At 37.8% G+C, this 14,733-nt stretch overlaps 1 protein-coding gene across 1 annotated transcript; it reads right to left on the bottom strand.

Moving 5' to 3' along the window:
* Positions 1 to 5,796: 5,796 nt before the first annotated feature.
* LOC128068745 (putative olfactory receptor 8G3) lies at positions 5,797 to 6,756 on the bottom strand. The gene has a single exon (XM_052661945.1). The coding sequence runs from the start codon at positions 6,730 to 6,732 to the stop codon at positions 5,797 to 5,799; it is 936 nt and encodes a 311-aa protein (XP_052517905.1). The 5' UTR covers positions 6,733 to 6,756.
* Positions 6,757 to 14,733: the final 7,977 nt, after the last annotated feature.

Below are 14,733 nucleotides of genomic sequence, written 5' to 3'. Positions count from 1 at the left end.
AAGGAATCTCCACACTGTTCTCCATAATGACTATACTAGTTTGCATTCCCACCAACAGTGTAGGAGGGTTCCCTTTTCTCCACACCCTCTCCAGCATTTACTGCTTGTAGATTTTTGGATAACAGCCATTCTGACTGGCATGAAATGGTACCTCATTGTGTTTTTGATTTGCACTTCTCTGATAATGAGTGACGTTGAGCATCTTTTCATGTGTTTGTTAGCCACCTGTATGTCTTCTTTGGAGAAATGTCTGTTTAGTTCTTTGGCCCATTTTTTGATTGGATCGTTTATTTTTCTGGAATTGAGCTGCAGGAGTTGCTTGTATATTTTTGAGATTAGTTGTTTGTCAGTTGCTTCATTTGCTATTATTTTCTCCCATTCTGAAGGCTGTCTTTTCACCTTGCTTACAGTTTCCTTTGTTGTGCAGAAGCTTTTAATTTTAATTAGGTTCCATTTTGTTTATTTTTGCTTTTATTTCCAATATTCTGGGAGGTGGGTCATAAAGGATCCTGCTGTGATGTATGTCAGAGAGTGTTTTGCCTATGTTCTCCTTTAGGAGTTTTACAGTTTCTTGTCTTACATTTAGATCTTTAGTCCATTTTGAATTTATTTTTGTGTATGGTGTTAGAAAGTGTTCTTTTACAAGTCAAAAACCAGCTCTTAGTTTTGCTGATTTTTGCTATAGTCTCCTTTGTTTCTCTTTCATTTATTTCTGCCCTAATTATCTTAATGTTACTAGGACAACAGATTTTAAAATAATGAATTAAAATTAATTAACCATGTATAAAAATACAATTATTTTAATTGTAAATAGTAAATATAAATATTGATTCAAAAGTCAAACCTATATATAGTTGATTTGAAGTTTTGGTGTAAGAATTCAGAATATTGATGTAATTATTAATTTTTGAGATCCTCAGTATTAAACACTCTAGTTGCTAGGTTACATATATAAAGAAACATTTTATTAGGCACTTTTGTTTCTTATTCCTTCTATTTTCATATTCCATTTTGTATTTTCTTGTATATTTTTATTTTTTGTTCCAAAATCAGAAAACTGGAAATAGTCTAACATTTAACTGAATCAAATTAAATTGGACACTCAAGTGTGGAAAGATACTATAGTTAAAACATATCAGTTTAATTATTATTATCAGTTTACACTTGCATGCGTTAGTGTTTCTCAATTTTGAATATTCATTTCAAGTAAACATGGGAGGTTTTTTTTTTTTTTCAATACCCAGGGTACACCATATGTCAATAAAGTCAAATTTTTAGAGGATAATGTAAAATATCAGTACTTTTTGAAAACTTCTCAACCTTTAATGTAAACAGGAATAACCTAAGGATGTTGATCAAAAGCAGATTCTGATAGTAAGTCTTATAAATGGATTTGAAATTATGCATTTTAGATAAAATCTCTCAGATCTTGTCACTGCTATTCATCTATGGACCACTTGGGGAAAAAAAAGGGTAGAAGACCTCTTGTTTTGAACACCTTCCCTAGAGTTCTTTCAGATTCAAGCAAGATGCCCCACATCTGTGCATTAAACAGTTTCTTTAGCACTGGATTTTCTGTGGCTGCAGGATTCTGGGATATTTGAAGGGAAATATGTGTGTCTGGAATTCCACCTTATAGGTGAGCAGACTATGATTTACAGCTACTTCAGTGTGCTGAGTAAAAAAAAAGCAAGAAAGAGAGTTGGAGTTTGGTAAAGTTCAAAGCTGTATATGTCAACTTATTTAACTTGTATGCAGAGTATATCATGCAAAATGCTGAGCCAGATGAAGCACAAGCTGGAACCAACATTGCTGGAAGAAATATCAATAATCTCAGATATGCGGATGACACCACCCTCATGGCAGAAAAAGAAGAGGAACTAATGAGCCTCTTAATGAGGGTGAAAGAGGAGAGTGAAAAGCCTGGCTTAAAACTTAACATTCAAAAAACTAAGACCATGGCATCCTGTCCAATCACTTCATGGCAAATAAATGGGGAAACAATGGAAATAGCAACATACTTTAGTTTCTTGGGCTCCAAAACCACCGCAGATGGTGACTGCAGCTGTGAAATTAAAAGACACTTGCTCCTTGGAAGAAAAGCTATGACCAAACAAAACACCATATTAAAAAGCAGAGATATTAGTTTGCTGACCAAGATCCATCTAGTCAAAGCTTTGGTTTCTATAGTAATCATGTATGGATGTGAGAGTTGGACCATAAAGGCTTAACACCAAAGACTTGATGTTTTTGAACCGTGGTGTTGGAGAGACTCTCTTGAGAGTCTCTTGGACTGCAAAGAGATCAAACCAGTAAATCTTCAAGGAAATCAATCCTGAATATTCATTAGAAGGAATATATGTACGTGTACATATGTATATACATATATAAATACATGTATATATGTATTCTAAATTATATATATAACAGAGTAGGAATTATGACTATGATAGTTTTTTTAATCTTTTTTAAAATTTATTTTAATTGATAGGATAGGAATTTTAATTGTAGCCATTTACCTTCTTTTATACTACTGATGAAAACTAAGGCAAATAATATGAGAGTACTTGGAAGATGAATGTCTGACATCCATGAATGAATGGATAATTAAATACAAGGGTAGTAAATAATATTACGTTATATGTATTTTTGTTCTATACTTAGACACTACAGGTGAATAAGTTTAAACACTATCCAAAGAATGCCGGGAGAAATATCAATAACCTCAGATATGCAGATGACACCACCCTTATGGCAGAAAGTGAAGAGGAACTAAAAAGCCTCTTGGTGAAAGTGAAAGAGGAGAGTGAAAAAGTTGGCTTAAAGTTCAACATTCAGAGAACTAAGATCATGGCATCTGCTCCCATCACTTCATGGGAAATAGATGGGGAAACAGTGAGAACAGTGTCAGACTTTATTTTGGGGGGCTCCAAGATCATTGCAGATGGTGACTGTAGCCATGAAATTAAAAGACGCTTACTCCTTGGAAGAAAAGTTATGACCAACCTAGATAGCATATTCAAAAGCAGAGACATTACTTTGCCAACAAAGGTCCATCTAGCCAAGGCTATGGTTTTTCCAGTGGTCATGTATGGATGTGAAAGTTGGACTGTGAAGAAAGCTGAGTGCCAAAGAATTGATGCTTTTGAGCTGTGGTGTTGGAGAAGACTCTTGAGAGTCTCTTGGACTGCAAGGAAATCCAACCAGTCCATTCTGAAGGAGATCAGTCCTGGGTGTTCTTTGGAAGGAATGATGCTAAAGCTGAAACTCCAATACTTTGGCCACCTCATGCGAAGAGTTGACTCATTGGAAAAGACTCTGATGCTGGGAGGGATTGGGGACAGGAGGAGAAGGGGACGACAGAGGATGAGATGGCTGGATGGCATCACTGCCTCGATGGACATGAGTTTGAGTGAACTCCAGGAGTTGGTGATGGACAGAGAGGCCTGGAGTGCTGCAATTCGTGGGGTCGCAAAGAGTCGGACACAACTGAGCAACTGAAATGAACTGAACTGAAAGAACATTGACCTGTCAGTAATGAGTACAATGGTTTGAACTGAGAAGAGACAGAAGACAGCTGTGCATTTAGAATTTCATAAGAATTAATAGTTGTTGTTACTTAGTCTCTAAGTCATGCCCGACTTTATTTTGATGCCCCTGGACTGTAGCCCACCAAGCTCTTCTTTCCATGGAATTTCCCAGGCTAGAATACTGGAAGGGTTGCCATTTCCTTCTCCAAGGGATCAGGGATTGGACCCACTTGTCCTGCATTGGCAGGCAGATTCTTTATCACTGAGGCACCAGAGAAGACCCAGATTTATAGTAACCCAATGACAAAATGCTCAGAAGCAAATAAGGAATCATATGAAAGGAAAGAAAAAATGATTCTAAGATGAAACTGACATAAAATGGCAATTGTTTGTATATTATTGTTTTTTGGCTACTATAAGTAGCTGTTCCATTAATAATACAGCATTACTGCTGCTACTGCTAAGTCACTTCAGTCGTGTCCAACTCTGTGCGACCCCATAGACGGCACCCCACCAGGCTCCTCTATCCCTGGGATTCTCCAGGCAAGAACACTGGAGTGGGTTGCCATTTCCTTCTCCAATAAATGAAAGTGAAAAGCGAAAGTGAAGTCGCTCAGTCGTGTCTGACTCTTAGTGTCCCCATGGACTGCAGCCCACCAGGCTCCTCCATCCATAGGATTTTCCAGGCAAGAATACTGGAGTGGGGTGCACTAGTATAAAGGAAAAAAAAATGCGTTGGGCCACTTTTATAAAACTTGTTGGTGTTGAGCATAGAAATTTTAATCTCTTTAGTGAGACTCTATCATAAGATTCTGCAGTAACTCTCCAACTGATTTTTTTTTCCCTTTCATCAGGACAGGTTTGAAATATTTCGATTATTTTCATTATATCAAATGAAACAAAAGTGATACTAGGATTGGAGCGAGAGAAGAAAGCAGCACAGTCTTATAAGAAACACTATATTAAAGTGTAGAAGAAGATAACTGGTAAGGCCTTAGACTTACCCACATTTACTTGGGGCCAATATATTTTGACTAAAATCACAGGTCCTGGAGCCAGATATTCCAGATTCTTGTCATTTATTATGCTTGGCAACATGGACATTTACTGAAACTAAATAAGTGTCAGTTTATTCAGCTTTCAAAATAAAACAGTACTAGGGCTTGCCCTGAGAGAAAACTGTAAATGCTAAATGAAGTCATCTACTTTAAAGTGCTGGGCTTTCTGCTTGATATTTTATACTATCTTAATCATGTATTATTATTTTATGATGATCATCATAGTTTGCATTTTTTTTAATCAAACTGGAGCTCTTTTTTTAATATAAATTTATTTTAATTGGAGGTTAATTACTTTGCAATATTGTATTGGAGCTTCTTTAATTCTTAAGAATCTGTAACTTTATTCTTGTTGTTTCTCCATACATAGTTACTGTAACACAGTTTCAATGGAAGTGTCCCAGAGAGAATTTGGGAAAGGTATTACATGAGAAAATGATTCTGAGTTTCCAAAAATTTGAACAATAAAACTAAAACATTGCCTATCTCAGCAAACCAAAGGCATATTTCTTTTTTTTTCTTAATTTTACTTTTACTTTATTTTACTTTACAATACTGTATTGGTTTTGCCATACATTGACATGAATCCACCACGGGTGTACATGCGATCCCAAACATGAACCCCCCTCCCACCCCTCTACTACAAAGCGACAGTCATCAAGACAGTATGGTACTGGCACAAAGACAGACATATAGATCAATGGAACAAAATAGAAAGCTCAGAGATAAATCCACACACATATGGACACCTTATCTTTGACAAAGGAGGCAAGAATATACAATGGAGTAAAGACAATCTTTTTAACAAGTGGTGCTGGGAAAACTGGTCAACCACTTGTAAAAGAATGAAACTAGATCACTTTCTAACACCACACACGAAAATAAACTCAAAATGGATTAAAGATCTAAATGTAAGACCAGAAACTATAAAACTCCTAGAGGAGAACATAGGCAAAAAACTCTCCGACATAAATCACAGCAGGATCCTCTATGATCTACCTCCCAGAATTCTGGAAATAAAAGCAAAAATAAACAAGTGGGATCTAATTAAAATTAAAAGCTTCTGCACAACAAAGGAAAACATAAGCAGGGTGAAAAGACAGCCTTCTGAATGGGAGAAAATAATAGCAAAAGAAACAACTGACAAACAACTAATCTCAAAAATATACAAAGGCATATTTCTTATATGACACTATGACATTGTCTGTTTATCTAAATTTTCCACTCTCCAGAATTTTCTTCAGAGCAAATTTGACATCCTTATTCCGCAGACTGTAGATCAGAGGGTTTAGCATGGGTACAATGCAGGTATAAAACACAGAAGATACTTTCCCTTGGTTCATAGAGCTCACAGATGAAGGCTTCAGATACATGAACGCTGCAGATCCATAGAAAACCGCAACAGCTGAGATATGGGAGCTGCATGTGCTGAAGGCTTTGGACCTGCCTTCAGTGGAGTGAATTTGAAGGATGGTAGAGAGGATGAAAATGTAGGAAGCAAGGATGGTTAAAACAGGAATCAGGATATTAAAAGCACTAAGGACTAGAGCCAGTAATTCATTCATGGAAATGCAAGAACAGGATAGCTCCAAGAGTGGGAAGACATCACAGAAATAATGGTTAACCACCTTGGCCTTGCAGAAATAGAGTCTAAACATAAATCCTGTGTGGATTGCAGATTCAATGATGCACAAAATAGAAACTGTCACTGTGAGCTGGAAGCACCTATAATAAGACATGATGACATTGTAAAGCAAAGGGTTACAAATGGCAACATAGCGGTCATATGCCATTACAGCCAGCATATAACATTCTGCAATAATAAAAGCAATAAAGAAATAGAGCTGAGTCATACACTCTGGGTAGGAGATGATATTTTTCTCTGTCACAAAGTTCACCAGCATTTTGGGGGTAATGACAGTGGAAAGACAGAAATCAATAAAGGACAAATTGGTGAGAAAATAGTACATGGGGGTGTGCAGGTGAGAACTGAGCCCTATCAGTGTGATCATGCCCAGGTTCCCCACCACTGTGACTGAGTAGATTCCTAGGAAGAAGACCAGAAGGGGAATCTGGAGCTCTGGTTTCTCTGTGAACCCAGCGAGGATGAAGTCAGTTACTGAGGAGTGATTTCCAGGGTTCATTTTCTTCTCAGCAGGTTCTAGGTTTAAAAATGAGGAAATTAGTGTACTTTTCTGTTAAGGTGTGTGAGAGACAGAGAGATTTTTGGACTTATGTATGTGTGTGTGTGTGTGTGCAGCAGAGTAACCCTGCTGAGATCATTGTTTATTGGATATCAGAGGACATACATAATCTGGGGATTTCTTCAGCATTTATTGCCACTCTAGGACAACTATGATTCTGGTTGAACTAGAATAGAAATTATAAACTTCAAGAATTTTATAGTTGAGATATTTCATAAGGTTAAGAGAAACACTGATTTCTGGACTTTTAAAGTCAGTCAAAATGAACAATTCTACTATTGATTTGAGAGCTCTTCTTTACTCCAAATTTCTGGATTCCAACCTATTTCAAGTCAGAAGGATTTTACATCAAGGCCAAGATTTTAAGTTTATGAGCATGAACATGATATAGACACAACTTATCATCACTTCACATAGTCAAGTGGAATTGGATCTCATGATATGCTTGTGGGTAACATGGAGTTCTGTGGGCTGGTCACTTTATAGTCAGATGTAAAAGAACATATCCGAACACGAAGAATGTCTGTTGATTCAGGATTCCCCAATATGGTTGATCATCACAGTCACCTAGAGAGATTACAATATTTATAAAAATAATGAGTGTAAAAATGTAAATACATCATAATTAAAACTACAAGTCCTGAATCATCATCCTTAACATTCTTTACTTCAGGGATAGATTAATCTCTTTAGAACAGCTCTGAAATGATTTTTGTTTCTGGTTATTCTTCAAAAGATTGCCTCTACAGCTCTAAATAATTCATAAATCTTGGTACTTCCAGAATTATCAACCATGAACATTTTATCAAATTTCTATTTTATTGTCTATGCTGTTACTTTAGTTAACTTGCTGGCATATTGAGAGCAGAAATTTCACAACATCATCTTTCAGGATTTGAAATAGCTCAACTGGAACTCCATTGCTTCCACTAGCTGTGTTCATAGTGATGCTTCCTAAGGCCCACTTGACTTCGCATTCCAGAATGTCTGGCTCTAAGTGAGTGATCATACCATCGTGATTATCTGGGTCATGAAGATCTTCTTTGCACAGTTCTTCTATGTATTCGTGCCACTTCTTCTTAATATCTTCTGCCTCTGTTAGATCCATACCATTTCTGTTCTTTACTGTGCCCATCTTTGCATGAAATGTTCCCTTGGTATCTCTAATTTTCTTAAAGAGATCTCTAGTCTTTCTTATTCTATTGTTTTCCTCTATTTCTTTGCACTGATCACTGAGGAAGGCTTTCTTATCTCTCCCTGCTATTCTTTGGAACTCTGCATTCAAATGGCTATATCTTTCCTTTTCTCCTTTGCCTTTCGCTTCTCGTCTATTCACAGCTATTTGTAAGGCCTTTACAGACAGCCATTTTGCCTTTTTGCATTTCTTTTTCTGGGAGATGGTCTTGATCACTGCCTCCTGTACAATGTCATGAACCTCCATCCATAGTTGTTCAGGCACACTAACAAATTTAATCCCTTGAATCTATTTGTCACTTCCACTGTATAATCATAAAGGATTTGATTTAGATCATACCTGAATGGTCTAGGGTTTTCCCTACCTTCTTAAATTTAAGTCTGAATTTGGCAATAAGGCATTCATGATCTGAGCCACAGTCAGCTCCCAGTCTTGTTTTTGCTGATTGTATACAGCCTCTCCATCTTTGGCTCCATCAGTCTGATTTCATTATTGACCATCTGGTGACATCCATGTCAGTTTTTGTTTCAATCCCAAAGAAAGGCAATATCAAAGAATGCTCAAACTTTAGCACAGTTAAAGTCATCTCAGATACTAGCAAAGTAATGCTCAAAATTCTCCAGGCCAGGCTTCAACAGTACATGAGTTGTGAGCTTCCAGATGTTCAACCTGGATTTAGAAAAGGCAGAGGAACCAGAGATCAAACTGCCAACATCCATTGGATCGTTGAAAAAGCAAGAGAGTTCCAGAAAAACATATACTTCTGCTTTATTGACTATGTCAACTCCTTTGACTGCGTGGATCACCATAAGTTGTGGAAAATTCTGAAAGAGATGGGAATATCAGACCACCTGACCTGCCTCTTGAAAAAAACTGTATGCAGGTCAGGAAACAACAGTTAGAACTGGTCATAGAACAACAGACTGGTTCTAAATTGGGAAAGGAGTAGGTCAAGGCTGTATATTGTCACCCTGCTTATTTAACTTATATGCAGAGTACATCATGAGAAACACTGGGCTAGAGGAAGCACAAGCTGGAATCAAGATTTCCAGAAAAATATTATTAACCTCATATTCCCTGGTAGCTCAGATGGCAAAACATCTGCCTGCAATGCAGGAGACCTTGGTTTGATCCCTGGGTAGGGAAGATCCCTTGGAGAAGGAAATGGCAGCACACTCCAGTACTCTTGCCTGGAAAATCCCATGGACCAAGGAGCCTGGTAGGCTACAGTCCATGTGGTCGCAAAGAGTTGGACACAACTGAGCTACTTCACTTTCACTTTCAGATACGCAGATGTCACCACCCTTATGGCAGAAAGCGAAGAAGGACTAAAGAGCTTCTTGATGAAAGTGAAAAAAGAGAGTGGAAAAGTCACTTAAAACTCAACATTCAGAAAACGAAGATCATGGTACTCGTTCCATCATGTCATGGCAAATACATGGGGAAACAGTGACACACTTTATTTGGGGGGGGGCCTCCAAAATCACTGCAGATGGTGACTGCAGCCATGAAATTAAAAGACACTTGCTCCTTGGAGGAAAGCTTATGGCCAACATAGACAGCATATTCAAAAGCAGAGACATTTCTTTGCCAACAAAGGTCCATCTATTCAAAGCTATGGTTTTTCCAGTAGTCATGTATGGATGTGAGACTTGGACTATAAAGAAAGCTGAGTGCTGAAGAATGCTTTTGAAGTGTGGTATTAGAGAAGACTCTTGTGAGTCCCTTGGACTGCAAGGAGATCTAACCAATCCATCCTAAAAGAAATCAGTCCTGAATATTCATTGGAAGGACTGATGCTGAAGCTGAAACTCCAATACTTTGGCTACCTGATGAGAAGAACTGTGTCACTGGAAAAGACCCTGATGCTGGGAAAGATTGAACGCAGGAGGACAAGGGGACAACAGAGGATGAGATGGCTAGATGGCATTACTGACTCAATGGACATGAGTTTGAGTAAACTCCAGGAGTTGGTGATGGACAGGGAAGCCTGGCATGCTGCAGTCCATGGGGTCGAAAGAGTTGGACATGACTGAGCAACTGAACTAAACTGAACTGAACTTTAGTTAAATTATTAACACTGCTTCCTTTTTAGTCTAATATTTGATGCTTATATTTTTAAAAAATCTTTTTCTTAGTTGATCATTATCTTTAAAAATGTTCTTAAAAGTTTTTAGAATCTTGGAAGATTTTAAAGATATTACATCTGATAATCAAAATAATATAAAACAAATAAACCAGCAAAGCTGCAATGTAATTCTGATGATTAGCCAGTTTGGGGTACCAGTGAGTGATAAAAAGTTCATGTAACAGCATGTTTTAGGCGGAGAACTTGGGAAATTTTTTTCTCATTTCTTTTCCTTTTATGTTTTTATTTTTTTTACTCCTTTCTTCCCTTTCCTTGTTTTCATCCTTCTTTCCCTACACTCTTCCTTAATTCTTTCTTCATTAATTTAGCAAAAAGTGCTAAAACAGCACTTTACTACAAAATAAAGGTTAGTCTAGAGTATAAAAATTGCAAAAACACAGTTACTAACCTCATGAAATTCAAAACTTGATATTAAGGAGGTCTATGCAAAAAAGAAAATGGCTGTTTGAGGAGGCCTTACAAATAGCTGTGAAAAGGAGAGAAGACAAGAGCAAAGGAGAAAAGGAAAGATATAAGATTTTCTCTTCAAGAAAATTAGAGATACCAAGGGAATATTTCATGCAAAGATGGGCTTGATAAAGGACAGAAATGATGGACTTAATAGAAGCAGAAGATACTAAGAAGAGGTGGCAAGAATACACAGAACTGTACAAAAAAGAGCTTCACGACCAAGATAATAACCATGGTATGATCACACATCTAGAGCCAGACATTCTGGAATGTGAAGCCAAGTGGTCTTTAAAGCATCACTACAAACAAAGCTAGTAGAGGTGGTGGAATTCCAGTGGAGCTATTTCAAATCCTGGAAGATGATGCTGTGAAAGTGCTGCACTCAATATGCCAGCAAATTTGGAAAACTCAGCAGTGGCCACAAGACTGGAAAAGGTCAGTTTTCATTCCAATCCCAACGAAAGGCAATGCCAAAAAATGCTCAAACTACTGCACAATTGCACTCATCTCACACACTAGTAAAGGAAGGCTCAAAATTATCCAAGCCAAGCTTCAGGAATACGTGAACCATGAAATTCCAGATGTTCAAGCTGGTTTTAGAAAAGGCAGAGGAACCAGAGATTAAATTGCCTGGATCATCAAAAAAGCAAGAAAATTCCAAGAAAACATCTATTTCTGCTTTATTGACTATGCCAAAGCCTTTGACTGTGTGGATCACAACAAACTGTGGAAAATTCTGAAAGAGACAGGAGTACCAGACCACCTGACCTGCCTCTTGAGAAACCTATATGCAGGTCAGGAAGCAACAGTTAGAACTGGACATGGAACAAACTGGTTCCAAATAGGAAAAAGAGTAGGTCAAGGCTGTATATTGTCACCCTGCTTATTTAACTTATATGCAGAGTACATCATGAGAAACGCTGGGCTGGAAGAAGCACAAGCTGGACTCAAGATTGCCGGGAGAAATATCAATAACCTCAGATATGCAGATGACACCACCCTTAGGGCAGAAAGTGAAGAGGAACTAAAAAGCCTCTTGAAAGTGAAAGAGGAGAGTAAAAAAGTTGGCTTAAAGCTCAACATTCAGAAAATGAAGATCATGGCATATGGTCCCATCACTTCATGGGAAATAGATGGGGAAACAGTGGAAACAGTGTCAGACTTTATTTTTCTAAGCTCCAAAATCACCACAGATGATGATTGCAGCCATGAAATTATTTACTTATTTTTATTTATTTATTTATTTATTTATTTATTTTTTACTTTACAATACTGTATTGGTTTCACTTACTCCTTGGAAGGAAAGTTATAACCAAGCTAGATACATATTGAAAAGCAGAGATATTATTTCGCCAACAAAGGTCCATCTAGTCAATGTTACTGTGTTTCCAATGGTCATGTATGGATGTGAGAATTAGACTGTGAAGAAAGCTGAGCACCGAAGAATTGATGCTTTTGAACTGTGGTGTTGGAGAAGACTCTTGAGAGTTCCTTGGGCTGCAAGGAGATCCAACCAGTTCACCCTAAGGGAGACCAGTCCTGGGTGTTCATTGGAAGGACTGATGCTGAGGCTGAAACTCCAATACTTTGGCCACCTCATGCGAAGACCTGACTCATTGGAAAAGACCCTGATGCTGGGAGGGATTGGGGGCAGGAAGAGAAGGGAACGACAGAGGTTGAGATGGCTGGATGGCATCACCGACTCGATGCACATTAGTTTGGGTGAACTCCGGGAGTTGGTGATGGACAGGGAGGCCTGGCGTGCTGCAATTCATGGGGTTGTAAAGAGTCAGACACGACTGAGCAACTGAACTGAACTGAACTGAATATTCATTATAAAGAAGCATAATATGAAAATAAAATTGGAGTGAAGACTCAGAGGGGCATGCAAATTTGAGCAGGTCTCCTAATGGATTCAGAGCAAGGGAGCTGAATATTTTGTAATTTTTGTTTCAAAATGTCTTCTGTTATTTATTAGTCCTGATCCAAGGTCCACCTTATACACCTTATGTAAGAATTAGGTGTATATCAGTTGAATTCAGTTCAGTCGCTCAGCCATGTCTGACTCTTTGCCACCCCATGAATTGCAGCACGCCAGGCTTCCCTATCCATCAACAACTCCTGGAGGTCACTCAAACTCACGTCCATCGAATCGGTGATGCCATCCAGCCATCTCATCCTCTGTCGTCCCCTTCTCCTCCTGCCCCCAATTCCTCCCAGCATCAGAGTCTTTTCCAATGAGTCAACTCTTTGCATGAGGTGACCAAAGTACTGGAATTTTAGCTTTAGCATCATTCCTTGCAAAGAAATTCCAGGGCTGATCTCCTTCAGAATGGATGGTTGGATCTCCTTGCAGTCCAAGGGACTCTCAAGAGTCTTCTCCAATACCATGGTTCAAAAGCATCAATTCTTTGGCACTCAGTTTTCTTCACAGTCCAACTCTCACATCCATACATGACTACTGGAAAAACCATAACCTTGACTAGACGGACCTTTGTTGGCAAAGTAATGTCTCTGGTTTTGAATATGCTATCTAAGTGTATATAGCAATGACATAAACTCTGTTTATGTCAGATTTAAGTCATTTATCAGAATATAAGATGAAATCACTGAACATTAAAAATGACAAAGGTACTTCTTACTGGCCTTTAGCTTATTTGACTTTTAATGAGGATAGGAACGAGTACAATTAGAAAAGAGCAGTTGGGACGCAGACTCTCTTTCTTTCAAATTTTTCTTTTCTCAGTGAAGCTTGGGCTTGAAAATTGCCAATGCCCCCTGATTAGTGCAGACTCTGTGATCAGCAAAACCTTTCAAGTTTGTACAACCTAGACCCTGAGAGTGACAGCAACTGGAAAAATGAGTAGATACACTGAAAACAGTTGAAACAAACAAGTTGAAATTTAGCAAAGCAAAGAGTATTTATGTTTAAAATTTAGATTTTAAAAGACCTAATTGTTTGTAAACTGGACATAGCTTTGGGTGTAATTCACTTGAAATGAATAAGGTATCAATTCTTTTTTAACTCAATAAAACTCACAAAGTAAGTGACTGGTTAATAATGATATTAGTTTCAGATTGCACTTGGAGAAACACAATGTCTAGAGTATGATCAGTAACAAATCCAATAACATGATTTTCTAATACTAAGCCACAAATATGAGGAAGTGTGAATGAACCAATACTTCCTCATATGTTAAACTGATAATCATAGTCACATGCAGCCTGATTCACTTAACCTGTCATTTCACACAATTACCATTTTCTATGTGTGCAGTTAGGTTAGGAAGTGCTGTGCTACATTTTAATTATTTCTGGAGTTTGGAGTTTAGTTATGGATATCCTTTTTAAGGAGAGATATTGACAAGATAAAATGCAAGTAAAGGCCATATAAAACTTGAAAAATATTTGAGGGTGATGGGATAATTAACAGATTTCATCATATATCTCAAGGGACTCTAAAGAGACAAATGACATTTTATGTATGGCATTTGAAAGATCCAAGAATACAAGGAAAATATTCTAAACCTTTGAGTTCTTTTTTTTAATAAAAATTTCTTTATTTTAATTGGAGGCTAATTACTTTACAATATTATATTGGTTTTGCCATACATCAACATGAATCCGCCAGGGGTGTACACGTGTTCCCCATCCTGAGCCCCCCTCCCACCTCCCTCCCCATACCATCCCTCTGGGTCATCCAAAGCAAAAGTCTATTCTTAATCACTGAATACACTCAAACAGACTCAGTTCACATCTGATTCCTTCCAGTTTCAGAAACTTACATTCAAATCTGGAATAAGTCAAATTCTCTCAGCTTGTCTAGATTTTTACTTGCTCATGTTTTTACAAGAAATAAGTCTCACCACCTCATTCATCTCTATTATCTGCTAAACAGGTTTTCTTTACTTATCTCATTGACAACTAATGTCATCATAGTAGCAATAGTGTTAGCTTCTCAGTCATGTCTGACTCTTTGCAACCCCATGGTCTCTACCAGGCTCCTCTGTCCATGGGATTCTCCAGGCAAGAATACTGGAGTGGGTCACCATTTTCTTCTCCAGGGCATCTTCCCAACCCAAGTCTCAATCCCAGGTCTTCTGCATTGTAAGCAGATTCTTTACCACCTGAGCCATCAGAAAAGCAG

This window comes from Budorcas taxicolor, chromosome 25 (assembly GCF_023091745.1).
Source record: "Budorcas taxicolor isolate Tak-1 chromosome 25, Takin1.1, whole genome shotgun sequence".
Classification (NCBI taxonomy): Eukaryota; Metazoa; Chordata; class Mammalia; order Artiodactyla; family Bovidae; genus Budorcas; species Budorcas taxicolor.
The sequence above is the reverse complement of the archived record's forward strand: the minus strand, read 5'-3'. Positions and strand labels throughout refer to the sequence as shown.

Coding starts and splice junctions, on each gene's coding strand:
- LOC128068745 (XM_052661945.1), bottom strand. CDS start 6,732: ATGAACCCTGGAAATCACTCCTCAGTAACTGACTTCATCCTCGCTGGG.